General features: G+C 46.7%; 1 protein-coding gene across 3 annotated transcripts in view; it reads right to left on the bottom strand.

Annotated features, from left to right (window-relative positions):
• Positions 1-22,854, bottom strand: part of LOC146203225 (calcitonin gene-related peptide type 1 receptor-like) — a 95,555-nt gene that overhangs the window by 53,627 nt on the left and 19,074 nt on the right. For 2 of the 3 annotated variants that reach the window (XM_084588580.1, XM_084588582.1), the window contains exons 2-4: positions 11,990-12,251; positions 9,613-9,809; positions 5,059-5,276 (exon numbers count right to left, since the gene is read on the bottom strand). In XM_084588580.1, the coding sequence (XP_084444706.1) occupies positions 5,059-5,276; positions 9,613-9,809; positions 11,990-12,061 (487 nt within the window). In that variant the 5' untranslated portion in view covers positions 12,062-12,251. The remainder of the gene's footprint in view (positions 1-5,058; positions 5,277-9,612; positions 9,810-11,989; positions 12,252-22,854) is intronic. The other variant, XM_084588581.1, reaches the window with a different exon arrangement.

Raw genomic sequence — 22,854 nt, 5'->3', positions numbered from 1 at the left:
GGAAGTTAGGACACTACGCGAGTGTTTGTCGCCAGAAGCAACCAACAACGCAGAGAAAAGTTGGGATGCTTGGCGCTGAGCATGATGACGACTCCGACCAAGAATTCTTCTTGGGAAGCCTCACCGTGGAAATTGCAGACGACACATCGTCAGACTGGTTCGAAAGTGTCGAATTATATGGCTAGAACGTGAATTTTATATTGGACATGACGTCCGATGTGAATATTCTTTCTGAGAGCTAGGGTTCAAATGGAAGCGTCAGCCAACTGTGACAATAGGGAGTTTTAGAATAGGGGAACCCAAGGCTTGGGTTTCCCTATTATAAAACTCCCTATTGTCACAGTTGGCTGACGCTTCCATTTGAACCCTAGCTCTCAGAAAGAATATTCACATCGGACGTCGTGTCCAATAGGGAGGTTTAGAATAGGGGAACCCAATGCTTGGGGCCCCCAAGAAAATAGCGTGCCGTGGCGCAAAGTTCGAGCCGACCGGCGAATTTTAGAATAGGGTTTTACCGACGCAGCGGAGCGGGGCTTGCGTTTGTCGATTGCAGCGCCGAGACGGTAAACCGTGAAAGCATTGAAATATATAAAAGCCAACCAATGCTATTTTATTAAACAGAAACTGCTGTCATTGCACAAAGCTATCTTAAAAATACCAGTTATATAAACGCTTTTCTTCAGACAAGACGAAATCGGCCAATATTTACCAATCCAGGCTGAGCCTGGAAACCTCAATTGAACCTTCCGCGCTTTCCGACGCCTGGTCCCCATGGCAACCAAACGAGGCGAACTCACTAAGCCTAGCGACTCGGTAAATCCGGAAGCAATAAGGAAATATGGGGCGTTTTATCGCTTATATTTGGTGGTGCGGGCATCATGAGACATAACACAAGCTTCGTTGGCCTTTCGTTTGCCTTGAACGCGTGACACCACGGAGCGGTAACGACGAATGTGTGCCGAGGCGAGCGGCCGCCGCTTGGCCGGACGCCGTCATTTTCCCCGACCCTACCCGGCGATAGGGTCCACGCTATTTCGCCGAGGTAGGGTGACCGTCGTCCGCTGACCCAAAAACCAAAGGCCCGCTTGGGTTCTGCGCATGCGCACTCGCGCCCCGCTATTACCCTATCCCCATAACCGATAGGTTCCCCCTATTCTAAAACTCCCTAATAACAAAAGCAAAGGTCACAACTTACCTCAGGGAAGCATCTCAACATTGGATATGAATGTGAACTCTCTTGCTCAGTGCAAAACAGCAAAGCTTTCTAAAATTTTTGCAAGTCAAAAAGCAGCTGCATGCACGGCGCTAAACTTGGTGCACAGAGTCAGGAACATCACAGCAGAAGAGTCATGCCCTCCAACTTCTCAGAAGCTTGAAACTCTGCTTCAAGAATTTCCTTATGTGTTCAAAGGTACTGGCAAGCTACCAGGAGAGTACAGCATACGCCTCCAGCCAAACACAAAACCTACAGTTGCCACCCTTGGCCGCGTACCAAGTGCACTAGAAAAGGCTGTCAAAGCTGAACAAGAACGAATGGCGCAGAATGACATAACTAAGCGTGTGATAAAACCAAGAAACTGGGTGTCTCCGATTGTCATAACCACAAAGAAAGATGGAAGTGCGCGAATCTGCCTTGACATAAGAAACCTAAAATGGAGCAGTGAAGCGACATCACTAGCGTATTCCGGTTCCAGAAGAACTGTTTACACGACTAAGTGGTTGTACAGTGTTTTAAGTTTTGGGGACTAAGAATGCATTTTGGCAGCTAGCACTTGACGAAAGCAGCTCGTATTTATGCACATTTTCCACACCTTGGGGACGCTACAGGTTTCTCCGGATAGCATCTGATCTCAATACAGCCCCTGAACTTTTTCAGCAAAAAATTGATAGTATCTTTGAATGTCAAGGCCTTGTAACCCCATACTTCGACGACATCTTTAGCGCGTCAAGAACACTTGAACATTTAGCTCATTTACGCAGAGTGCTTGACATAGCAGGATCTAACAACCTTAAACTGAACTACAACAAACTCAAACTGGGCTTGCCCTCGGTTACCTATCTAGGACATCAACTGACAAAGCAAGACATAACCCCAAATCCCAGCAAGCTCAACGCCATCAACGCTATACCAGCTCCAACAAGAATAGCTGAGCTGAGCTTTCTGGGAATGGCAACATACCTCATGAATGAAATTCGTACCAAACTTCTCAACAAAGACACAGCCTCTTCGAGAACAACTTAAGTGTGATATCTCACGGCGCTGGACTCCCAAGATGGCAGATGCTTTCAACGAGATCAAGTGCACGCTGACAACAGCACCAGTGTTGCACACTTTAACCCGATATAGCCTATCACCATATCCACGGATGCAAGTTCCTATGGAATCGGCAGCGTCTTTCTTCAAAATGGACATCCAGTAGACTATGCATCTGCAGCACTTACACTAGCACAGCAGCGCTATGCACAAATTGAGAAGGAACTGTTAGCTGTTGTGTTTGCCTGTGAACAGTTTCACTATTACATCTATAGTCGCAGCATTGAGGTTGAAACTGATCATAAACCTCTCATTGGTCTTCAATGTAAGGGCTTCGACAAAATTACTCCAGACTACAACGCCTACTACTTCGGCTCGAGCGCTACACTGTGAAGTTAGTGTACAGTCGTGAGTAAAAGTGGTATGCAACACTCAGCCGGTGACCATGCTCGGGAAAATTGCATTGAAATGCCATTTGCGACAGCGTCAGGGACAGTGATAGCGACACAGCATGTGGATAAAATGGCGCACCGCCACTATTGCCTCAATCTCAGATAACTGTTGCTAGAATAAGTTGACATGCAGTTTTCTGGAGATTCGTCACTGGCCGAGTGTTGTATACCACTTTTGCTCACGACTGTACATATCTGATAAACACCTGAGAGTTGCGGACACGCTGTCTCGAGCTCTTGATCCAGCAGTCACCATTAAGACCTCGGACCAATAGTATCAGGTTATGGCATGTACATTGGTACAAGCTTCAACCATCAAGCTGGCTGAGATAAGAAACTACACAGGTACTGATAGCACACTCCAACGTGTAGCCACATACATTCAGAAGGGCTGGCCTGATAAGACCTCAAAAGTTGCCCCAGCAGTGAAGCCCTACTACTCCACCAAGAATGAACTGTACACAACTGATAGTTTTCTGTGGTTTGGTGAACGACTTGTCGTGTCCCTGACATGTCAATAGGAAGTGATCTCTAAGCTGCACATGACCCATCGAGGCATCTTCTCATGCAAGAACACAGCTCGCCAGAGTGTTTACTGGTCCAGAATAAACCAAGACATTGAGGTGATGATATCAAACTGCAAGGTCTACCAAAGGCATCAACGAGCTAACCACCGAGAACCGCTCCTTGACAGAGAATTACCAACATGTCCATGGGAGAAATTGGCAGTGGACTCCTTTCAGCACAGTGGTGCTACTTATTTACTCTTAGTGGACTATTATTCAAAGTTTGTGGAGGTCAAGAAAATGTCAGCAACCTCAGCTTCATCGGTGATCACAGTGCTCAAGGATATGTATGCTTGGCATACCTTCAGAAGTTGTGAGTGATCAAGGCTCTCCATTTGACTCCACCGAGTTTAGAAACTTCAGCAAGGAATGAGACATTGTCCACAAACCCACATCACCACTTTTCCCTCGCTCAAATAGACAAATTGAGGGAACCATCCAGACCATAAAGGCAACAATGAGAAACGCGCTGTCCGAAGGCAAGGCACTCGCAGTGGTACTGTTGAACTACAGAGCAGCTCCGATGAATGGCCTCCTTTCCCCAGCAGAGATGCTTATGGGAAGAAGGATACGAATGTTTATTCCTGCCCATTCCAGTATTTTGTTGCCACACTACCCGCACAAGGAGCTCCAGATAAAAAACTTCAAACAAGGCAGCAGGCACAGCGCACGCACGCAGACCAGCATGCTCGAGATTTGCCGCCATTAAGCAAGAACCAGCCAGTGCGGTTTTGGAATGGAAAGAAATGGGAGAAGGCAGTCATGACGAAAGTAAGCCCAGAGTCATGAAGGTATACAGTTACAGTAGCTAACGGTCAAGCATACATGCATAACCGACATCACCTACGAGTGCGGCGCTGCTTAAGGGATCCCCAGGCTAAAACCTGAAGACTACTATCCTGTTGAGTCGACAAAAGAAAATGAGCCGCACCATTCCCCACGCACGAGAACTTCAGACCCGAGAACTGCGCGACTTCAAGCGCTCCCGAAGAAGACGCGCTCAGGAAGGCCAGTGAGAATTCCTTCAAGATTCCTCATGTGGTCATTTTTTTTCGTTTTGTCAATTCTTGTGTGGTGTCATGTTATGTAATTAGTAGCACCCCTAAGAATCCCTTTGTTTTTACTCAATAAACGCCACTTCCAACATGGAGTAGGCCAGAGTCATGTCCTCCTGTCACCATGGCATCCACTCTCTGTCGTATTATCTGTCATAACCATAATTTGGAGTCATCCATCCTTAACGGCCTTACTTTCAGATACGGGTTATCTTTAAATACCCTTCTTTAATTTCGATTTAGCTTCCATGCGTCCCCTGGCTGCTATTCATCCACCAATCTTCCAAACGCCTCTTGCTAACCTCTACCGCCGATTCATTCACGCTTCCTTTGCTACCTCTAAACCCCAGGGCCTCGGTTAGAGTGAACATCGCCAAGCCACCACGCCCTCTGGCGTGCAGGTCGCGGCAATAACCTATCCTCTCCTCCATTGTCAAAAAATTAGTAAAAAGTAAAGGGCACACCATCGTCACGAAAACAAAGACCATGCTCCTAGGCTGAATGCATTCACTACTCAGATCATGGCCTCAATGTGAGCTTGAGTGCGCCCTATAGTGAGCTGGGCAATGACTGGCACAGGAAAAGATTAATCGGAGATCAGTGAGAGAGATTTTGACGGTGACGAGTGACGATAGCACCTCGTAAAGCGTACCCGAAACGCGTGCAGCACGCGAAGAAAGCATTGCTCGTGACAAGCAAGAAAACTCGAGCGAACGGGCAGGCGCACTTACCCGTCCTGCGCGGCGGTGCGTACCGCATGTACCGACAACAAGCGATGGCTTCTCGGACGCAGTTTGCCCACAGGCGGCCGATAGCTTTGGTGCGGAAGGCCTGAAAGAGCGGGCTGTTCTCGTCGTTGTAGTCGGGCAGGTGGCAGTCCGCTTCGTTCGGATTCTTCGAGTCAGTGCAGTTCAAGCAGATCTTTGGGTAGCGAGCTTTGTAGCACACCCTGCAAGGCCGTGTACCATAACACAGCTTTGCTTCGGTTTCCTTCCGACCAGTATGCGCTCAAAAGACACCCGAAGAATGACATGGATGCTCTGACATTGGGGAAAGGGGTGGCTAGAGGGTGGATGCGGGCTACTCACATAGTACCGTCAACTGTCACACGTCATACACACTTCTGCCTTTACTTTCTCACGCCGTCGGATCGGAGCCCACGCGAGCTCACACAACGAACAAAATGAGTTACATCAACTACGTCAGGGCCTCGGCACTTCACACGCTCCTCCACATTCCGGTCGCATCGAAATGCATTTTTACCTGTACAGTTTTTGCCAGAAATGTACAGCGCACCGGCTCTGCCTTTCTAATAAAGTTCTTTTAGAGTGCCCGTGGCTGTAAACGTGTCAATTTCAAAAGATTTTGAGCGTTGCCGACACAAATTGAGCTACACTACAAAGCTCAGACGCAAGTCTGTTGGGCTGCCCATTTTTGACAAAGGCTTTCTTGGTGAATAGATAAGCACGCGGCATCCGAGGACAACTGGTGCGAAGTGTGAACGTTGCAGACATCTAGCGATAGCAGAAAGGAAAAAGACAGCGCACTCTTGAGACATGGACAAAGAAAGAAACGACAACACAGCGTTGTGTTGTCGTTTCTTTCTTTTTTTGTCCATGTTTCAAGAGTTCAGCGCTGTTTTCTTTCCCAAGATGAACTAAAAACTAGTCCGTTCTTCCACCCTTGCAATAGCAGAAGGTGGCCACATAATAAGCGGAATTCGCGTTCTTCCAAACGAAGAAAACACCGCAGTCAGTCAGAACTAGACACAGCTCCGTTATGTTTTGTAGGCAATTCTCTTTGGCGAATACGAGACATCACTCTCACAAGCTCACACGTGATACGAAAAACTGCGTCAGGTATAAAGAGTGGTCGTTCAGACTGAATAACTAATTCACAATAGGTGACGTGTTGTAAGCTCTAGAGCTCAAGAGCTGCAGCGCTTTCACCTCACTGCTAGCACTCCTGAGTAACGACGCATGACAATATATCAGCAAACGCTACCAGCTATATTTGTCACGATTTCTTTCCCATTTCGGATCGGAATCGCAGGTGCATGTTCTGTGCTAAGACATGCCCTCCAATCGCTGCAGTAAGGATTTCATCATAAACGCTTTCCCCGAACTTTAGTTATTGTACACACTACCTTGTTTATTATTATATATTTTTACAGGGGCGGGAAAAGGAGGAGTGAATGGTATGTTGCCAACGTGAATTCCTGTGTATGTCTCATCACTGTTCGCGAAACGACGCGTTTAGTTTGGCTTTGGCTCTCCTACTTAAGTACATAAAAGCAAAAAGTCTACTTGTTCGGCAAACATTACATTGTTTTCGTCAAAATTTGTTTGTTCGGAAAACTCAAGTAGTTCGGAAAACTCAACTGATATTACTTTTCTTTCTTTTTTTTTTTTTTTTACTGCATTCCAATTTAAGAAATACGCACATTGTAAACACTGAACTTTGGGAAACACGAAATTGGTGCCTTTGCGTCTTCACTAAAAAAGCCAAAAGTTGTGCGAGGGTGGAAAACTTCCATCGATTATTGAATTAGAGTGCTTTATTTCTATGGATAATTTAGTTACCACGGAAGAACATTTATCAAACATTCGCGTTTAAACATTTCAAATACATTTTCAAGCCACCTACTGAATGTGAACTTCAGCGCCCAGTTATTAACTATACTCTTGTAAAGCAGATGAATATATATTTTTTTACAAAGGACATTTCCATTTAGGATCGGATAAGTGGCTGCTCGTTCACGTGCTTACATGTTTATGAAATTCAAGAACTGGAGAGAGAAACAACTTAATTTCCGCCAGATGTCGTGAATTAGGGCAGGTGGGTCCTGTATGGTCCCCAGGTGGGGGCGACATCCTGGGCCCACGAAATAAGTGCAAGTTGTGTGTTCTTGCCTGGCTTGGTGAGGAGTTGGTCCCAGATTTCCGAAGAAGGAGCTGGCAGGAGGGCCCTTGGGGGCGGGTTATTTTCGCATCCCCAGAGGATGTGCGCCTGAGTGGCGGGTTCTCCGTTGTTGCAATTTGAACATGTGGGGTCGTATTCCCCATTAGTAATTACTGAGAGCCTAGAGCGACTAAGAATCAAGAACTGGGGAAAGCTATTTACTTTAAAACTGAGAGCGTAAAACTGTTTCATCGAGCAATATACTTGGCAACATCTTCTGTAGAGAATGTTGCGTTGCTTGACCACACGTGCATTCTTATTTCTGCAGCTAGGCTTATTGCTAAAAATTTTCTCTATGCTTCCCTGCCTTACAGCTTTTCGTAACTAAAACAAAGAACAGCTAGGTAGCCGCGAAACTGCATTGTTGAGGAACACTAAGTGCACGGGGGGATGAATCAATACTGCTACGTACTGCCAACAGCTTTCCGAGGCTTCGTTTCAGTCATCAACCCCTAATGGGCTGCAACTACCGCTTACTTATTCTCATAGTTCGTAGGTTTATCTTCATGGGGTGCAGAAATTCCACGTCCTGATCGAACGTATTTCTGAAGGTTCAAGCCAAATTCCCCGGAACGCTACATATTGAAAAACTAGCTGCATTTCGCAGCATATGCTGCCCCGAACAAACTACACGCAGTTCTACAGTTCCAGATAACTCTCATGTTCACCCGGAGTGCACATTTGTCCATACACGAGACGATACGTTTGCAGCTCTTGCTGCTTTCTTCGGTATTGAATGCGTGTACATCGGATCACCGAGGAGGCGCTGACGGCATAGGCAAAAGCGATAAGACGCTAATGCGAAAGTACTTGAGCTCAAGAGACTTGTACTCCAAATGGTTTGTGCCGGCTGGCGTGTGCAGGGTCTCAGTTGCGTTACACAACAAGCCTCTTTCTTTACGTATCACAGCTGCGCGAAAAGGCGCCTACCTGCCTTCTTGCACAATGCCGCACCTATTTCGGTGGAACGGATGGCCATCCTCTTTCCCTTACCTCGTTTTCGGACTTGCCTGTTCGGAATGATGATGAAGCTATCTACTGAGCCATGCACAACACTGTTCTTCCTTCCCACGTACAGACAGGATTAAAACCTCCAAGCGAATGCATCTATAGCACCACGGTCTCGATTCAATGGCCTTCGGATCACTCTGTGACTTCAGGGCTTCAGCTTGCGCAAGCCTTAACAGGCGACGCTGTGCCAGGTTCACCTGTTTCATGACCTGATCGACGAATATGACCAAAACACACTGAAACTACACATATATACATACCATGTGACCCAGCTAAATGTAACCAAGCTTTTAGAAGACACCGTAAGTGTCCCAGCAAAGTGATACCAACTCAGAGCTATGTAGAGTCGTTTGGCTCACTCTAGGATATAGTTTAATTCGCTGAAGGTAATTTCAATGAAGACCAATTATCTACTTTTAATTACTGGCGTGAATGACAAAGTGCAAGTCCAGAAGTTGTAGGCTGTCTTAAAAAACAGCTAGCTCGATGTTTGAGGTACTATTTATGCAGCCTCATTTACTGACCTTCAAATAAATCTTTCTCGTGATCAGCTGCCGACTCATATCTCTCGCCCACTGTGCACGCAAAGCCCCATCGCAGAGAGAGAGGGCTTCAGAAAAAAGCAGCTTTTGTTATCTGAGACTCGTCTTTGGGTACTGCGTAGTACCGTTGCCACGTGGAAGCTTTTTTTATTGCTTAAGTAATTTTTAAGGCTCGTAAAATAATTACTTTGGCAGCTTGGAGCAACTAGTTCAGTCAGGTGTTATTGAAGATTACCTACAACTGTTGTATTGATGCTATGTTCCTCAAGACAACAATTTAAGTGCTTAGCCAAGTATAAAATATTTGCTAATTAATAAAGTTTACAACAAGCCCATACGGCTCTCAACAGCAATCAGTTGCTTTCACTCAGGCGAGGATACACCGACTTTTTAAAGTTTCGTTGAATTTAGCCGAGAAAACCTGATATATTCTGCACCTCAAATACTTTGGTATTGATATGTGTGTGTGTGTGTAGGGGGGGGGGGGGGGGGGGCTAGAGTTGGTGCTAAGAAATCAAGGACCGGACTCGTAATGCGCCTGGTGCATGCGATCATCTCGAGGCTGATGAGGTCATTCGGATCATCGTTGTAACCCTGCGCACGATAGTCAAAACGCCGGCCAATCACAGTGTTGCAACATCCGAAAAGTTTGTACCGTGCTGCCTTGGAGACGCTGGCCCAAAACTAAACTTCCGTTTCAGTGCCGGCTAACAGCGGTGCATAGGTGCTTGGCAATGGGACAAAAGATAGACTACGTGGCCGAGGGCTCACTTTTTTTGGTGCTCTTCGCGAAGGCCATTGGTGTACATGTAGCACTCCACAGCAGCCTTCTTGGTGAACTCGTCAACGGTGAACGGGTCCCCGCGGAACGTGCACGTCTCATTCTCCACGTGCATGTCACTGCGGTGGCCCTCCGGCGCGTGGGCAAGGTGGCGCCCCTGAAACTCCAGCGCCGCACCAGACATGACCTGCGCGCGTCCAAAGAACTGCGTTGGCCCGCCACCTGTGCAGCTCTGTGTCTCTGACAAAGGCGCGCCATACTTGTACAACGTTCACGAGGCGCGTAAAGATAACCCGAGTCCACAAGCATTGCGTCGGCCCGGAAACGTAGCCGCAGGCCTCGTAGCAGACAGGTCGGTGAGCGTCTCGTAGACTAACGTATTATCACTGACTCATGCACATAGCTTCAAGTTAAAAAAAAAAAAAAATCCGAGATCACTGCAGAACCTGCACTGGAGAAATGCGTAAGTCTGAGCGTTGCTGTGCTCTCTGCGAGATGTGTCAGCGGGATTCTGCGAGTGACAGATACTGTACTTTTCCTCTCTCGTAAACCAATTATAGAGCGCCGGTGAACTTTGATGCGTTCAACAGAACGCTGGTTGTGTTCGACAAGGGCCGCGCGATGTACCGTGTGCAGCACAGCTCTCAGGTTTTTGCGTTTCTCTGCAGTGCTCTCGAAAATGTTCAGACTGCAGTTGATTGATTACGTCTCTTTACACACTTTATAACCACTCCTACCTGCCCATTTGAGCACGCAAATAACAGCCGTTTCAGCTCGTTCACGTTCAAACATTTCAAATTTCCCTCCACCTGTAGTTAGGCCTGCGTCACCGGAAGCCGGGTACCACGTGACCCCTTTTGAACGTCGACATACCCCTCCCGGCTATTTCGAAGTCTAATTGACTTAACTGGCTGTAATTATTTAACTACCTATCCCACATCAACCATTTTGTCTCGCTTTGGGATGTCAAACCCCACAAACCAAACCAAACCATTTTGTCACTTACACACCTTTTCTTGACGTTTTATCCGATGGTAGCATTATTTTACCGATATAGCAACTGGTTGCTCTTTCACAGTGCCGACAAGGTCATGCTCACGCGAAACCCGCCGACACAGCCATACAATGCTTACGCATTAATAATATGCATTCGGCTGTTGTAGTCCGTAATGGTTCTGCTCGCAGCCGACGAGACGTGCATTATCGACTCGGTGCCAAAAAAAACTCGGTTGACTGCCATCCCAGTTAATGAAACTTTAGTGAAGACATTTGCACTCGTTTGCCACAAAACGTACTCAACCTTCACACATCTAACGCTAATCGGACTATAAAATAAGGAATGGTGCGACAGCGGAGTTTTACGCGATAGCGTATAGAGCTCGTTCCGTTCAAAAAAGCGTCGCCGTGACCTATGATTGAAAGAAATGTGCGGGAAAAAAATATGCGCGTGATTTCGTACCCGCGTTGTCACGCAACCGTACTTTGCGCAGCGTTCATGGTGGTGACATGCAATTTCGCTTTCCATTTCGATCTCATCTTCTAGTTAAGTTGGAGGATAGTTTGAGATAGGGATTCGAACTGATGACATATGTAAGTATAGGTGTCTACAGAGAAGTGAGACAGATACTGCGCTTTTCCTTCCCCCAAATAAAAATAAACTAAGACTTTGCCAGACCCTGTGCCAGTCTCTCAGTGCCAAACAGCCTAGCCAAACCGTGGAAAACCGTGCGAACCAGTGCTTTCGCACGTCTTAATCGGTTAAAGTGGAGTTCTACTCTCTGTTAATTTATGCGATGATATATAGGCAGCTTGCGCTGCCTGGGTGGCGCTGCAATTGTTCCACAGCACGTCTCAAGAATGCTGCTGTTAGCCGCTTGGTTCGCGATAAAAGACCGACCATATTCAGCAGCGTTATAGATACTAGCCCGGTTATCCCACACACGCCATGCGAAGCTTCGACACAGCGTGCAATCTGATCCCTGCAAGTTCATGCAGGTGGTGTGAAAACGCCTTACACCAGCGCCTGAAAAAATATTTGTTCTTCTCGCTAGGATATGTATTACGGCCCAGCAATCGAAGCAAAGGCTGCGTATTCAACTCGTTCTGCCGAAAGGGCGCCCTGCCGCGTTCTGGCATCGAGCGGGCCAACAGTCGCTAAACCTGTTGGAAAAACTTTCACGCTAGGCGTCAACTCTTCCGCAGTGCCTAAGACCCTGTCAAAGTTTTTTTTTTTTTTTTTTTTTTGCGTCAGAGCTATTGGACGTGTCACCAGAGTGCAGTGTTCACCACGTGCAGATGCCTCGATGCATGTAATGGCTCAGCAGATCTGGCACTTGCGCAGCGAACATGTGCAGGTGCGGTACTCACGAGGAGCAGCAGCTGGCAGGCGAACGCGAAGATGAGACAGTATGCCCACCAACGTGACGAGTGGTAAGACATATCGGGCCACAGCAACGGCGGGTCGGCTGAGGCAGCTGTACGTCAGAGCAGGTGGAGCCAGCATGACCACGCTGTTCTCTGCTGCAAGGTTGTCATGGCCGCATCCACTTTCGGCCCTGATCCACACTATGCATGCGCAGGATCGACTGGCAAGGCTGGTCACCTGCGAAGTGGGATAGTACCGGTATAGCTGGAAGAGAACGAGTAATTGAATGAGAAGAAAGGCGGGGACGCTGGATGAGAACGAGCTTATTTGAGCTGGAAGAGAACGACATCAAATGAGCGAGGATATATTGCGTGATATTATGCACACGTAATGATAAAAATGCCCATGGTGGGGAGCAAATGGAGTACAAGTAACCTAAAATTCAGTTTAGAGACTCGTGAGTACGTGAACACTGGTGCAGTGCTAATATTTTAAAACACGTACAAATGTTATTTTTCTTCAATAATCGGACATCGCAACCGCCTCTCTTGCTGCGACCTTAGTGATTTTCATTCGCGTATCTGTCGCCTTCCTTTAGACTTGCCGTGACGTCGTTTGAGCTGCCGAACACGCGCCTTCTTTTTGTTGACGCATGCCGCAGCGCACTATTCTGACCAATGTACCTGGAAAATTCATCCCCCTACCCCTCCCATCGCTTTCTCTGCGCTAATTTTATACGGCAAGACCACTGAAATTTAGCGCTGAAGAACGCTTGACGTTAATCTATATATGTAGCCGCAGTGCGCTTACGTCATTCCTCTTCTAACAAGAAATGCTGGGATGGCGTTCAACAAACGCATTCCTCAATGTCTATAGTGTCGATATGTTGACAGAATTCGCAACCTTCTGTCCCTTAATTTGAAATTTGATGTCGAGGGTGCCCCAATGACGACGGAATAGGTTTCCTAATTGTTACGTTCTTCTCCGATAGATGAACGATGTAGCCAGACAAACGGCGTGGCATACGGTGATAAGACGACGTGGCTGGGACGGAAACAAAACAGAGATAGACTGAAAAAACAAAGAAAACGGAGGAGCGAACCAGACACTGCTCGCAGTCGACTGCCAGGGGCTAATCGCCTAGCTTAAGCCCCCTGGCGATACGCAGCCAACGAAAGCAGAGTCAGGTTGCGCGCTACCCGTGGCGAGCTCTCGTGCTACAGGGCGTGAGTCAGTTCGCAGCACTGAGTGGCATCTACCGTGCGTAAGTTTCCACTCACTGACGCAGAAGCGGTGAACGCACGCACGCACAAAAAAAAATATTGAAGGAACCGACCGCGCGCAGGCGAGTCCATTTTGTCGTAATGCGCATTACACCGAAACAATCAGGGATAGTTTTATATTAGAGTCTTTTAGATCACGTCACTAATCGCACTGGGATCACAATCAATACAGACGGCTGCATTATAGGCGCTTATTTTGTGGAAGGTTGCGCCTAAACTCGCGAGAAAGGCAGTGAATGTTATTTGCAAATCTTCTGTATTTGTAAGCAAATTACAAAAACTACATCTACGTGTAAACTGACAGGCTTACCCTACATTTTACCCTACGTTTTACCCTACCTTTTTACGACCAAAATATTACTAAATAAAGCTTTGTGCGCTTTTTCCGCAACAAACTGGCTACCTTCCTTCAGAGTATGCTCAATACCGAACTCCGAACTCAATACTCTCTGCTACCAAAGCGTTACCAATACCAACATGTTTTAAATTACTCATAAAAATAACATGATGCCTATGTACCGTTACTTAAACTTTCTAACCTCTTTTCAAACATAAATTCAAAGTGATGGGTTTTATACAACCACAAAAATCAACAACGCATAGGCAACCTGAGCTGTACCGTTGAATAACGTTTATTACCAGAACCGCCAAACTAAGAGAAAACACCGTGGTCAGTACGCTGGAAGGAGCAAATAGCAACGTATTTGTGAAAATGGGATTACAACACTCCCCAAACAAATGTTAGACCGATACGCTCACCTAATGCATCCCCAGTACGCATCACTTGCACAGGGGATATGTCAGGTGAGCTCGTGATACTTTTGTAGACGAAACGAATGCGAAGCTGCAATGGGTTGCAGTGGAGGTTTGTAGTTGCAGTACCCGCCGTTTCGTAGACGGTAATTGCTGAAGTTTGCAGAAGTAACGCATCCAAACCCTGGATCCGCGCTAGGGTGATATGCAAAAGCTTCGGTTAACCCAAAGGTCCCGGTGAGCAGAAATTCATTGAACTGAGACTCATTTGTAATGGACACACTAGCGTTAGGGCAGAAGCTGCGGTGAAACCTCGTTTATCTGAAGAGGTTCTTAAAGGGGCGCTCGTCCAAGCGACACTTCACTTCGTCACTTTTTATTAGCGTTTAGAAAAGCTTGTTATGTTTTTCTGCTCTGGATATTACAAAGAAATATTTGTAAAACTGATAACTCAACAGTGCTGAAATTGCGAATTCACAGTGACTTTTATATCATTCACTGGTAAAGAATGAGATGAATGACGACTCGCATCTATGGTAACCGCTACAGGCAAGTCTGCCTTATTTACAGGTACATCCATCGATGTAAGTCGTATATAGTATAGGTCGCCACCCTAACAGGGAAAAAATAACTAAACTGGAATGTTCACCGAGGGAAGCTCCGAGTCGTCAACATGCAATATCATGCAGCTGCAGCAGCGCCGTGAGAAACTCATCACATGCCGACCACGAAGACGCGTCATTCTGGTCAGCTCAATAATAAGCGAAGAGTAAACGCGTTAAGGTGGCGGTCCCACTCCAGCGGTGAAGAGATGACTTTTTTTGGTGATATTCATACGACTAGTGTGCCTCACTCGCTTAGTTTATAAACGTGGTTTTAATATCTTTGCAAAACGTATTTCCTCTGCTTTCGAATGGTGCATTTTGTTTATAAATAGCTGCAAAGATGTTTAAGCTCTAAAGAAAAATGCAAAGGTAAGAAACGGCTTTTAAGCTCTACTTGTCTCAGGAATTGCAAAATTGTGCAAAACCTGTTGCACCTAGAGAAAACCCGTTCGAGTTGTTTAGATAATAGATGTTAATGAACAAAGTTAAGCATTTTTATTAGGGTGTATCGCTTAGTTTATTAGCCACGCGTCTTTGAAAAGTGTATAAAACCGGCAATTGTGTATAAAATAACTTTCAAGATATGCATTGTGATGCAGAGATTTTTTTTGCACAGTTGGAGGTCGTGCATGTTTTGCTTTTTCCTGAAAATATCAGCTGTCTGCTTCATTTAGAGTAAAGTTATTTGTGATAAAAGTTAGCGTTTTTTGTAAAATGGCTAAAAGAAAATGCTAAACTGTTCAAGTAACAAGCTTTTAGCGGTGCTGAGGTTTCGCGTGGAAAAAGTTTACACTTCGCTGTCAGAGGATAAGCATCGGTTTTGCTCTACGACTCTCGAGGAATGTGCACGGTCAGGGTGATTTCGTGGGGGTGTCATGGGGGTGTCGTTATCGTACAGCAGTAATCCTTCACGGATTCGCGGAAAGATTCGCGTATCTAATGCAAATAAAAAGGTGTTTGGCATGCCTTCCCAGTCTGTGGCGCACTTTCCAACGAGATTCTACTCGTGTTCTGCCACTTAATGTTTCGGCGCCACCGCGCTAAGGACACCTGCTCGTTTAAATGTTGTCGGTAGCGGTCGCCGAAGGTCGAGAGGGATGACTCAACTCACGGCTGAACGAATGGGAAGGTTTCGTTTTTACGACGAGGCTTCTAAAGTGCGCGAAGCGGAGATCCGTGATTACCCTTGTACCGGATTTATTCGAGATTCTTTTGTGTGGCTATCTTTAAAAAGGCGCGGCGCCTAACGGTGGCAGCAAATGCCGTAGCTTGTGAAAGCTCGGAAGAATCCAGAACACGTGTTCTGGATGCTTCCGAGCTTTCACAAGCTTTCACAAAGTTCTACCACGAGGCGTCCTGTACAGGACGCCTCGTGGTAGAACTTTGTCGGTGTTGTTCTCTTTCCTTCTCTCGGTTTGTATTCGGTTTGGCGCCTCATCCTAGCCGTGATTCGAACGTTGGCCTGCTTAGTACTTTACAAAACGCGATTAAAAAAAAAAAGGTTAATTCGACACTTACTGTACGCGAGCAAATGCGGTGTATTCTCTGCCAACCACAACTTCAGCTCTTGCTGGCAATGGCGTTTCAAATAATAAAGGCACGGAAAGCCCTACAATCGCGTAAACTGTACCGTCCACTCGTTTATTGTTTCTTTCGACTGTTCTGAAAATCAAACCGTGTGATAGTTCAGCAGTATAGTAGCGAGTTCCAGAAACGAGCGGCCCGGCCCTATCGGTTAGACTAAGGCGAATAGCTGGGCTCCAGAGAACACGCGCAGAATACTACGGTGTGGCGAGGTGTGGTTAGCGCCTCCCTAGGCGCTCCGACCCTATTCTAAAGGTGTCATAATCTACACGCGCAGTTTACTCGGGAAATCTTGCTCTCCGTACCACTAATGGGTTTCACAAGAAGCGCTATCGACGCGGAAACGGGCGCCAGCAGCGCCGATAACGCAATCGCTTCGCCGCCCTCCGTACTGCCTCCTGTGCTTGGAGAATAAGCAGCATAGTAGGCGATAAGCCATTCCAATACCCTATAGGGCCATCGTTTGTGTTTCAATCAATTATGCACCTCAAAGATCCTATAGAAGCCAGTAACATTTGTGTTTACGATATCACTTATATGGGCGAACAACGCACACAAGGCTGGGGCCAAAGTGATCCAGATGGTTTGCTTCGCAGCGGCGGCGCTACTTGTTAAAGGAAGCGCCATTCTCTTGTCTTCATGTCCGTCACAGCATTACACTGAGTTAGGCAATCTATTTCGTTCTCTCTGTCTTTCATTGAAGGCTGGTCACTGCGGGTATGGCGATGGTGCAATGTCAACGTGTCTATCTGGGCGCCCGGGACGCAAACAACATGAAAACAGATATCCAGAAACCCCCTATTCCCTGAGTGAAATCCGATAAGTGTAGCTGACTGTGAAGGGAATCTTCCTCCCCCAACTTCAAGATAGCACACCTACTTTTAGGCGCATATGTGTGCTGGACCCGCGGATAAGACTCCCTTTGGCTAACAGCTGAATATGGAGATACCTCTGAGAGCGGCATATGACGACACCGCGACCAGTGTCCAGAATATGCCCTGGAGAAGGCCATCAGGCAGCTATCATTATGAAACGCCAAAGTCTGTTGGCGGCAGTGCAAGCCTTCTATCCTTCCATCCGTCCCGTTCGCAAGAACATTCGCCGTCGGCATTGGGAACGAAACATCACAGGCATGCCTTTGGAAGGCGGTCTTTGGTTTAGACCACGTGATATGCAGGGATTTGCATGGAAATGGAAGTCCAGAACTAAACAAGCTTACAGCGAAAGGACGACTCAAATACACAGAAAAGAGTTGGAGTTATGCAACAGACAAGCAGCCATTCGCGGCATTCAGTGGCCGCACCGCAAAACACAACGCTTGTAAAAGCGACAAATGTATAATTAAAGTCTGCCGCACATACTAAATCAACATGCCCCTCGATGCATTTAAGCTATCAAAGCGGCCAATTTAGTACAAAAATGGGGACACACTGACCTCTGTTGTGCGCGGCTCGGTGTAGAGTGTGCAGCCCTTCTAGGACACTTTCCTACTGTTCTCTGTTCTCAGGCTACCATACCAGAATTATCCGATGTCCCGATTCCCGAGTGTAGAATATCGACATCCGGTAGAGCGAATGCCTCAACGGCTCAAATGCCGCTTGTGGTTGCCTGGGCAAAGTCATTCAGTTCCTGAGCGTCGGATATCCAGACGGTGAAATGGTTCAGCCGAGCGACGTCGGGCACTTACTACGGCGCGATGCCCGCACCTGCATGGTTTTCCGCGTGCGTTTCTTTAGCGCGCATTTACGTTCTTGGGCTTGCGTGCCGGATCTATCTGCGTCGCAGCTCACAGGGATGACAGTACGCTTGGATATAAATAAAGGGCATATTTGTTAGCGTGCATGATATTTCGTGGTTCGTGGCCGATTATGAATTAAGCAGGATTGAATGTCCTCGCTATCGAAGTGGTTTTAGGAGGAGGAGATCAGGAGCGGGCAATTTTAGAAGGAGAGGAAAATGAAGACGAGTAAGAATTGGCAGGCAGAAATCCTAGATTACGCGACAATATTTTTGTCACATTTCTTGGTAATAGATGTCACCAGGACAGTATTACACGAGCGAAAGCATTTAATTATTTTATTTATTTAGTTTGTTCACAAATGTTGCTGCCTCACATGCAAGACAGAAACAGCAGTTTCTGCAAAAGTTTTTATGATCCTCCACGCCTTTTCAGAGGTTTTCTAGTTATGCATACAATACAAACAAATACATGCTCAGTCTAACATTGTAAAAAAAAAAAAAAGAAAAAAAGAAATTGTCCAGCTCGGCGTATTTCGAGGTCCATATGTGTATTGGATGTGTATTCCAGAGACAGTTCCTCTAAGCGAGCATGTCACCTCCGAGCTAGCGAGCATGGCATAGCGTGCCAGCTCGCATCTCAGGTTTCCCGTGGTTGCGTGGTGTCTTCACGTACGCTGCGAAGTGTACCTGTTGCGGGCCCGCGTACTAAAATAAATCCCTTATGTTAAGGCTGACATGTCGGTTCATCATAGCTCGTGGCCAACACCAGACATAAAGCGCGCGTTAAGGTCCGAGTCCTGGCGACATCCAGTGGTGTCGCTCAGGGGGTGCGGGGGGTGCGAGGGGGGGGGGGGGGTGCAGCAGTTAGATGGGGGAACGGGCGGGGGGCGAAATAAATTTTGTGGAAACACGCGAAAAGGCGCGCATTGGTGGAGACATTGAATATCAAGTGTGATACCCTCGTAGAACGAATCATTCTGTTGTGAGGAGCGCTTGAAAACACACGCCTTAGTTTACGCCAGAGACTCCAGGCCATGTCAACGTTGGACCGGGGCTGTGTACGTGCGTGTGCCCTGGAAAGACCAGCATTAACCCGATACCCATCGGAAACTCCTGCGCGGGAGCCTGTTAAACGACACCCGTCGGCGGCTGCGCCACCGCATCGCTTCTTCTTGTTTATGTGCACCTCTCTCCTTTCCCAAGCTAGGCCCGCTGGCCGCATCTCTCCAGCAGTCTTTTTATTTTGTCTTGTTCATTTATCCCCTGTACCTTTCTCGCTCCTCGGCCCAGTCACACATCTGCTTCACACTTTCAAAACGCCGAAGGGCACGGAATGCCTGTTGCTCAGGAGATGACAGGTCTGATCCCTATGGGCTGACTAGAAGAAAAAAAAAAAAAAAATGAGAAGGAGGTCACCTGTGTTATTTGCACCTGTGGTGTTCTGTACTTGAAGTCAATGGTGCGCAACTGTATTTGCAGACGAAAGGACTATCCCTTGACAAAGTAGTAGCAAAGTTGGAGGCCCTAAAGCTTTTTCTCGGGGAGGAACGTGGTCACCTAGTGGAAAATGCTGTTCAGCAGGCGCTCATAAAATGCAATGAACTTGGAATTGCAGTTGAGAGGCTTGTCAGGTTGAGGAAGAGGATGGCAGGTGAACAAGCCAGAGATTGGAGACTCCTGTTGCAGGAAGAAAATAATGCTGGAATGCATTGACAGCTTTTATGCCGAACTTTGCACAAGGTCCAAAAGCGATTCGAGAAGTGGCAATTCTGTTTGGAACTGTTTAAGCAAATAGCCTTCTTTATTTATCTGAGGAAGAGCTCAAAGTTTCTATTCCGAAACTATCGAATGCTATGACGGACTGTCCGACACCACTCCTTATAATTCCTAGGATGAGGAGACACCTCAAAGCAGCCGGCATTGCCCTCGAAGTCGCCAACAGTTAGGCAGCATTGAACTTCTTGACATTAATTATGCAGTGGGATTTTGTAGACTCCCTTCCCACCCTGTCATTAGGTTTGTAGCATTTCTCACGATATGTGTGTCTGGGGGCTCGTGTGTGAGGGGAGTTTTTCTAAGCTGAAACTAATAAAAAAAACTAATTGAGGTCTACAATGGGTCAGTCTAGACTATCAGATCTGGCATTATTATCGATTGAAAGTGAGCTGGCAAAAAGCACCGATTTTGATCAAGTGATTAGCAGCTTTGCAGTCCTGAAAGCCAGGAAAGCAAAATTTTGATTCAAGTTTCGATTTTTGTTTACACTCCGTGAATATCTGCGTTTAATATAACCGAGATTTTTTTTTTTTTTTGTTACAACTTACATGAATAAAAGTGGTTTTTAAGTGCTCAAACATTTTGTAACAATAGAACCACGGTTATACGAATCTCACGGGGTCACGAAAGAATTCGCAACACTCGAACATTGGTATCATCAAAACGAAAGAGAATAAGTTTGCACAATCATGGGAAAGACAGTTGCGCAGGGCTGTTTACGTCCTAGAAGGTTTATTACCGTCGCGCTGTCACAGCCCGCCACTCGCGGCGCACACAGCGCGACAGGCAATCGCGACGTCGGCGTTGTGCGCGCGACGTGCCTCCGCGGACTTCTCGTTGGAGCGTACAGCACGACAAAAGATGGCGACGCGCCGGCTGAACGGCGCCGCAGACTGCTCGCGAAGAGTACGATGTGCGGACTACGCATCACCGCGAACTGCTCGTGATGCGTGCATACAGCGCGGCTGGCGATTGCGTAGTGCTCAAGGTTGCGGTCGCAGTTCGCGTGTTCAAGTTCGTAGCGGCGCGGGAAAGTGACCGGAACATCCGAAATTTTGCACATTGTACACAATGCACTCCGGCTGGGGAATTTCGCGAATTCGTATCATCCCAAAATTCATATCAACTGGATTCGTATCACCGAAATTTTACTTATATCGATCAGTTCTTCATTGTAATTGCGCTTTGCACTCTTTGCTTTTGAAATAACCATGATAATTTTGTTATAATTTACATGAATTTTTTGCATATCGATCGGTTCTTGATTGCTTAACGAACGCGTTCGAGGTATAAGTGTAAGTTTTTTAAATTTTGTATATGCGGCAGACATAATTCTTTTCTCCTTGTGACTTTTGCAAGTGTCGTGTTTTCTGCCATGTCCATTAAGGGTACTTATTAACGGCTTGTCTGTTTCATGACTTTAGTTATTTTCTGTGTGTTCCAGTTGTCGCTGACTTATAGATTTGCCTATCTAGTTCTCACTTGTCATTCCTATGTATATTCCTGTGCGCGTGATAACGTGCATAGCCTGACATTGTTTGTGTTCGCCATTCCTTCCCTCTGAGCCGTTATTACTGGCATAATTGAGCAGTTGTTTATTGCACGTTGGAAACTTATTCTTACGCTGAATTCGTGTAACCAGTGTAGTAAGCACTAACCCAAGGCAGACACAGGAAGGCGCTTCTATACGGGTTATCACGTTTTCTTCGCTGATTCTATTTGATAGTCTCTAAATATGTATTCGAAGCTGCATTGCTATTGCGTTATAATCATTGTGGCATTTACCACTTCACGTCTTTGTTACATTTGTTTGCATTCGGCTACAGTGATTCACACGTTTAATGTTTATACATTGCGTAGTTCAGGAGCCACTTTATTCCTATGGTCTAATACTCTGATATGGTCTGATAAGCCTCTTGCTCAGTGAATTTTCTCGCAACTTACACGTGCTAATGTTTCTGCCTTTGTCGGACATAAGTGCTTTTGATGTGATGCTTTACTGAATTATCAGTCGTGGGGCACGATCACTGCGTATAAATCTTTAAAAAAGAAATGCCACTCGCACTGCGTGATTGGGTGCAGCGTCGCGCCTCCGCACCGGGTGCGGATGACCCTAGCGACGCCACTGGCGACATCTACACCCCACTGCATCAGTTTCTTGTTGAACGCTTGCTGGCTGTTTCATGGCATGTTCAAATGATTGCTGAAATTCAACTATCCTTGAACCAAGTTTCACGAGCGCTAGCCATCGGCAGCAGTCGCTCCTGAGTCCTGCCGCTTCGATCTTGGCTTACTTCCGCGCTTAGTAAGCCTCTCGGCAAAGGGCTATAATATAGTCGATCTCAAAAAAGGGAATTGCGCTAAAAAATACACGGACGAGAAGAGAACATGGGCATGGACATGCGCCCGTCCATGTCCTCTTCTCGTGCGTGTCTTTTTCAGCGCAATTCCCTTTTTTAAGTATGTATGACCGACTAGCCCAACAACGTGCTCTCTTATATATAGTCGATCTCGGCTGCCTGTCTGACACGGCTGTGGTCTGTCTTCAGTGAGGTATATGTGTAGAACGCATTTACCCATGTTATATCAAGGAGCGGTACATATAGATCTTCATGAAGACGGCGATGTTCAATGTACAGCGCGAGAGTGCTTTGCTGATGGAAGTTGATGAAGACCACGATGCTTACTGCACAGCGCAAACACTTCTTATAACGAGGGAGAAGAAAAAGAAGTGTGCATGTAGTTTCTCACGAGGCATGATTGGCTGCATAGTGCTCTAGTACGATGAAAACGGCGTTTGTTGCAAAGCGCGAGATGAAACAATATACGGCGCACAAGTACGTGGCTCCATTTGCTAGGTCCAGGAATAATGCGAAGCTCGCCAATGAACGCAGTAGAGCTTCTGACATGAGGTAGCCAGAAATCCTCGTCATGCTGCAGCTTGGGGCGTTGGGCTGTATGTGCGGCTATCTATTAGGAGGGCGGTCGTGTTAAGCACGGTCTCATAATGCAAGTTCACAGAGAAACACCCCTTCAACCGACTTAGTCCCCCAACCAGTTCGAGTGCTTTCAATCAGTCAGTTTCAATCAGGCAGAACCTTTCACTGGCCAAAAGCTGTGACAGAC

Source organism: Amblyomma maculatum, chromosome 1 (genome assembly GCF_055883805.1).
Source record: "Amblyomma maculatum isolate TAMU_Amacu chromosome 1, ASM5588380v1, whole genome shotgun sequence".
NCBI classification, from domain to species: Eukaryota; Metazoa; Arthropoda; class Arachnida; order Ixodida; family Ixodidae; genus Amblyomma; species Amblyomma maculatum.
Note: the sequence above shows the minus strand (reverse complement) of the source record. Positions and strands in the feature narration are given on the sequence as shown.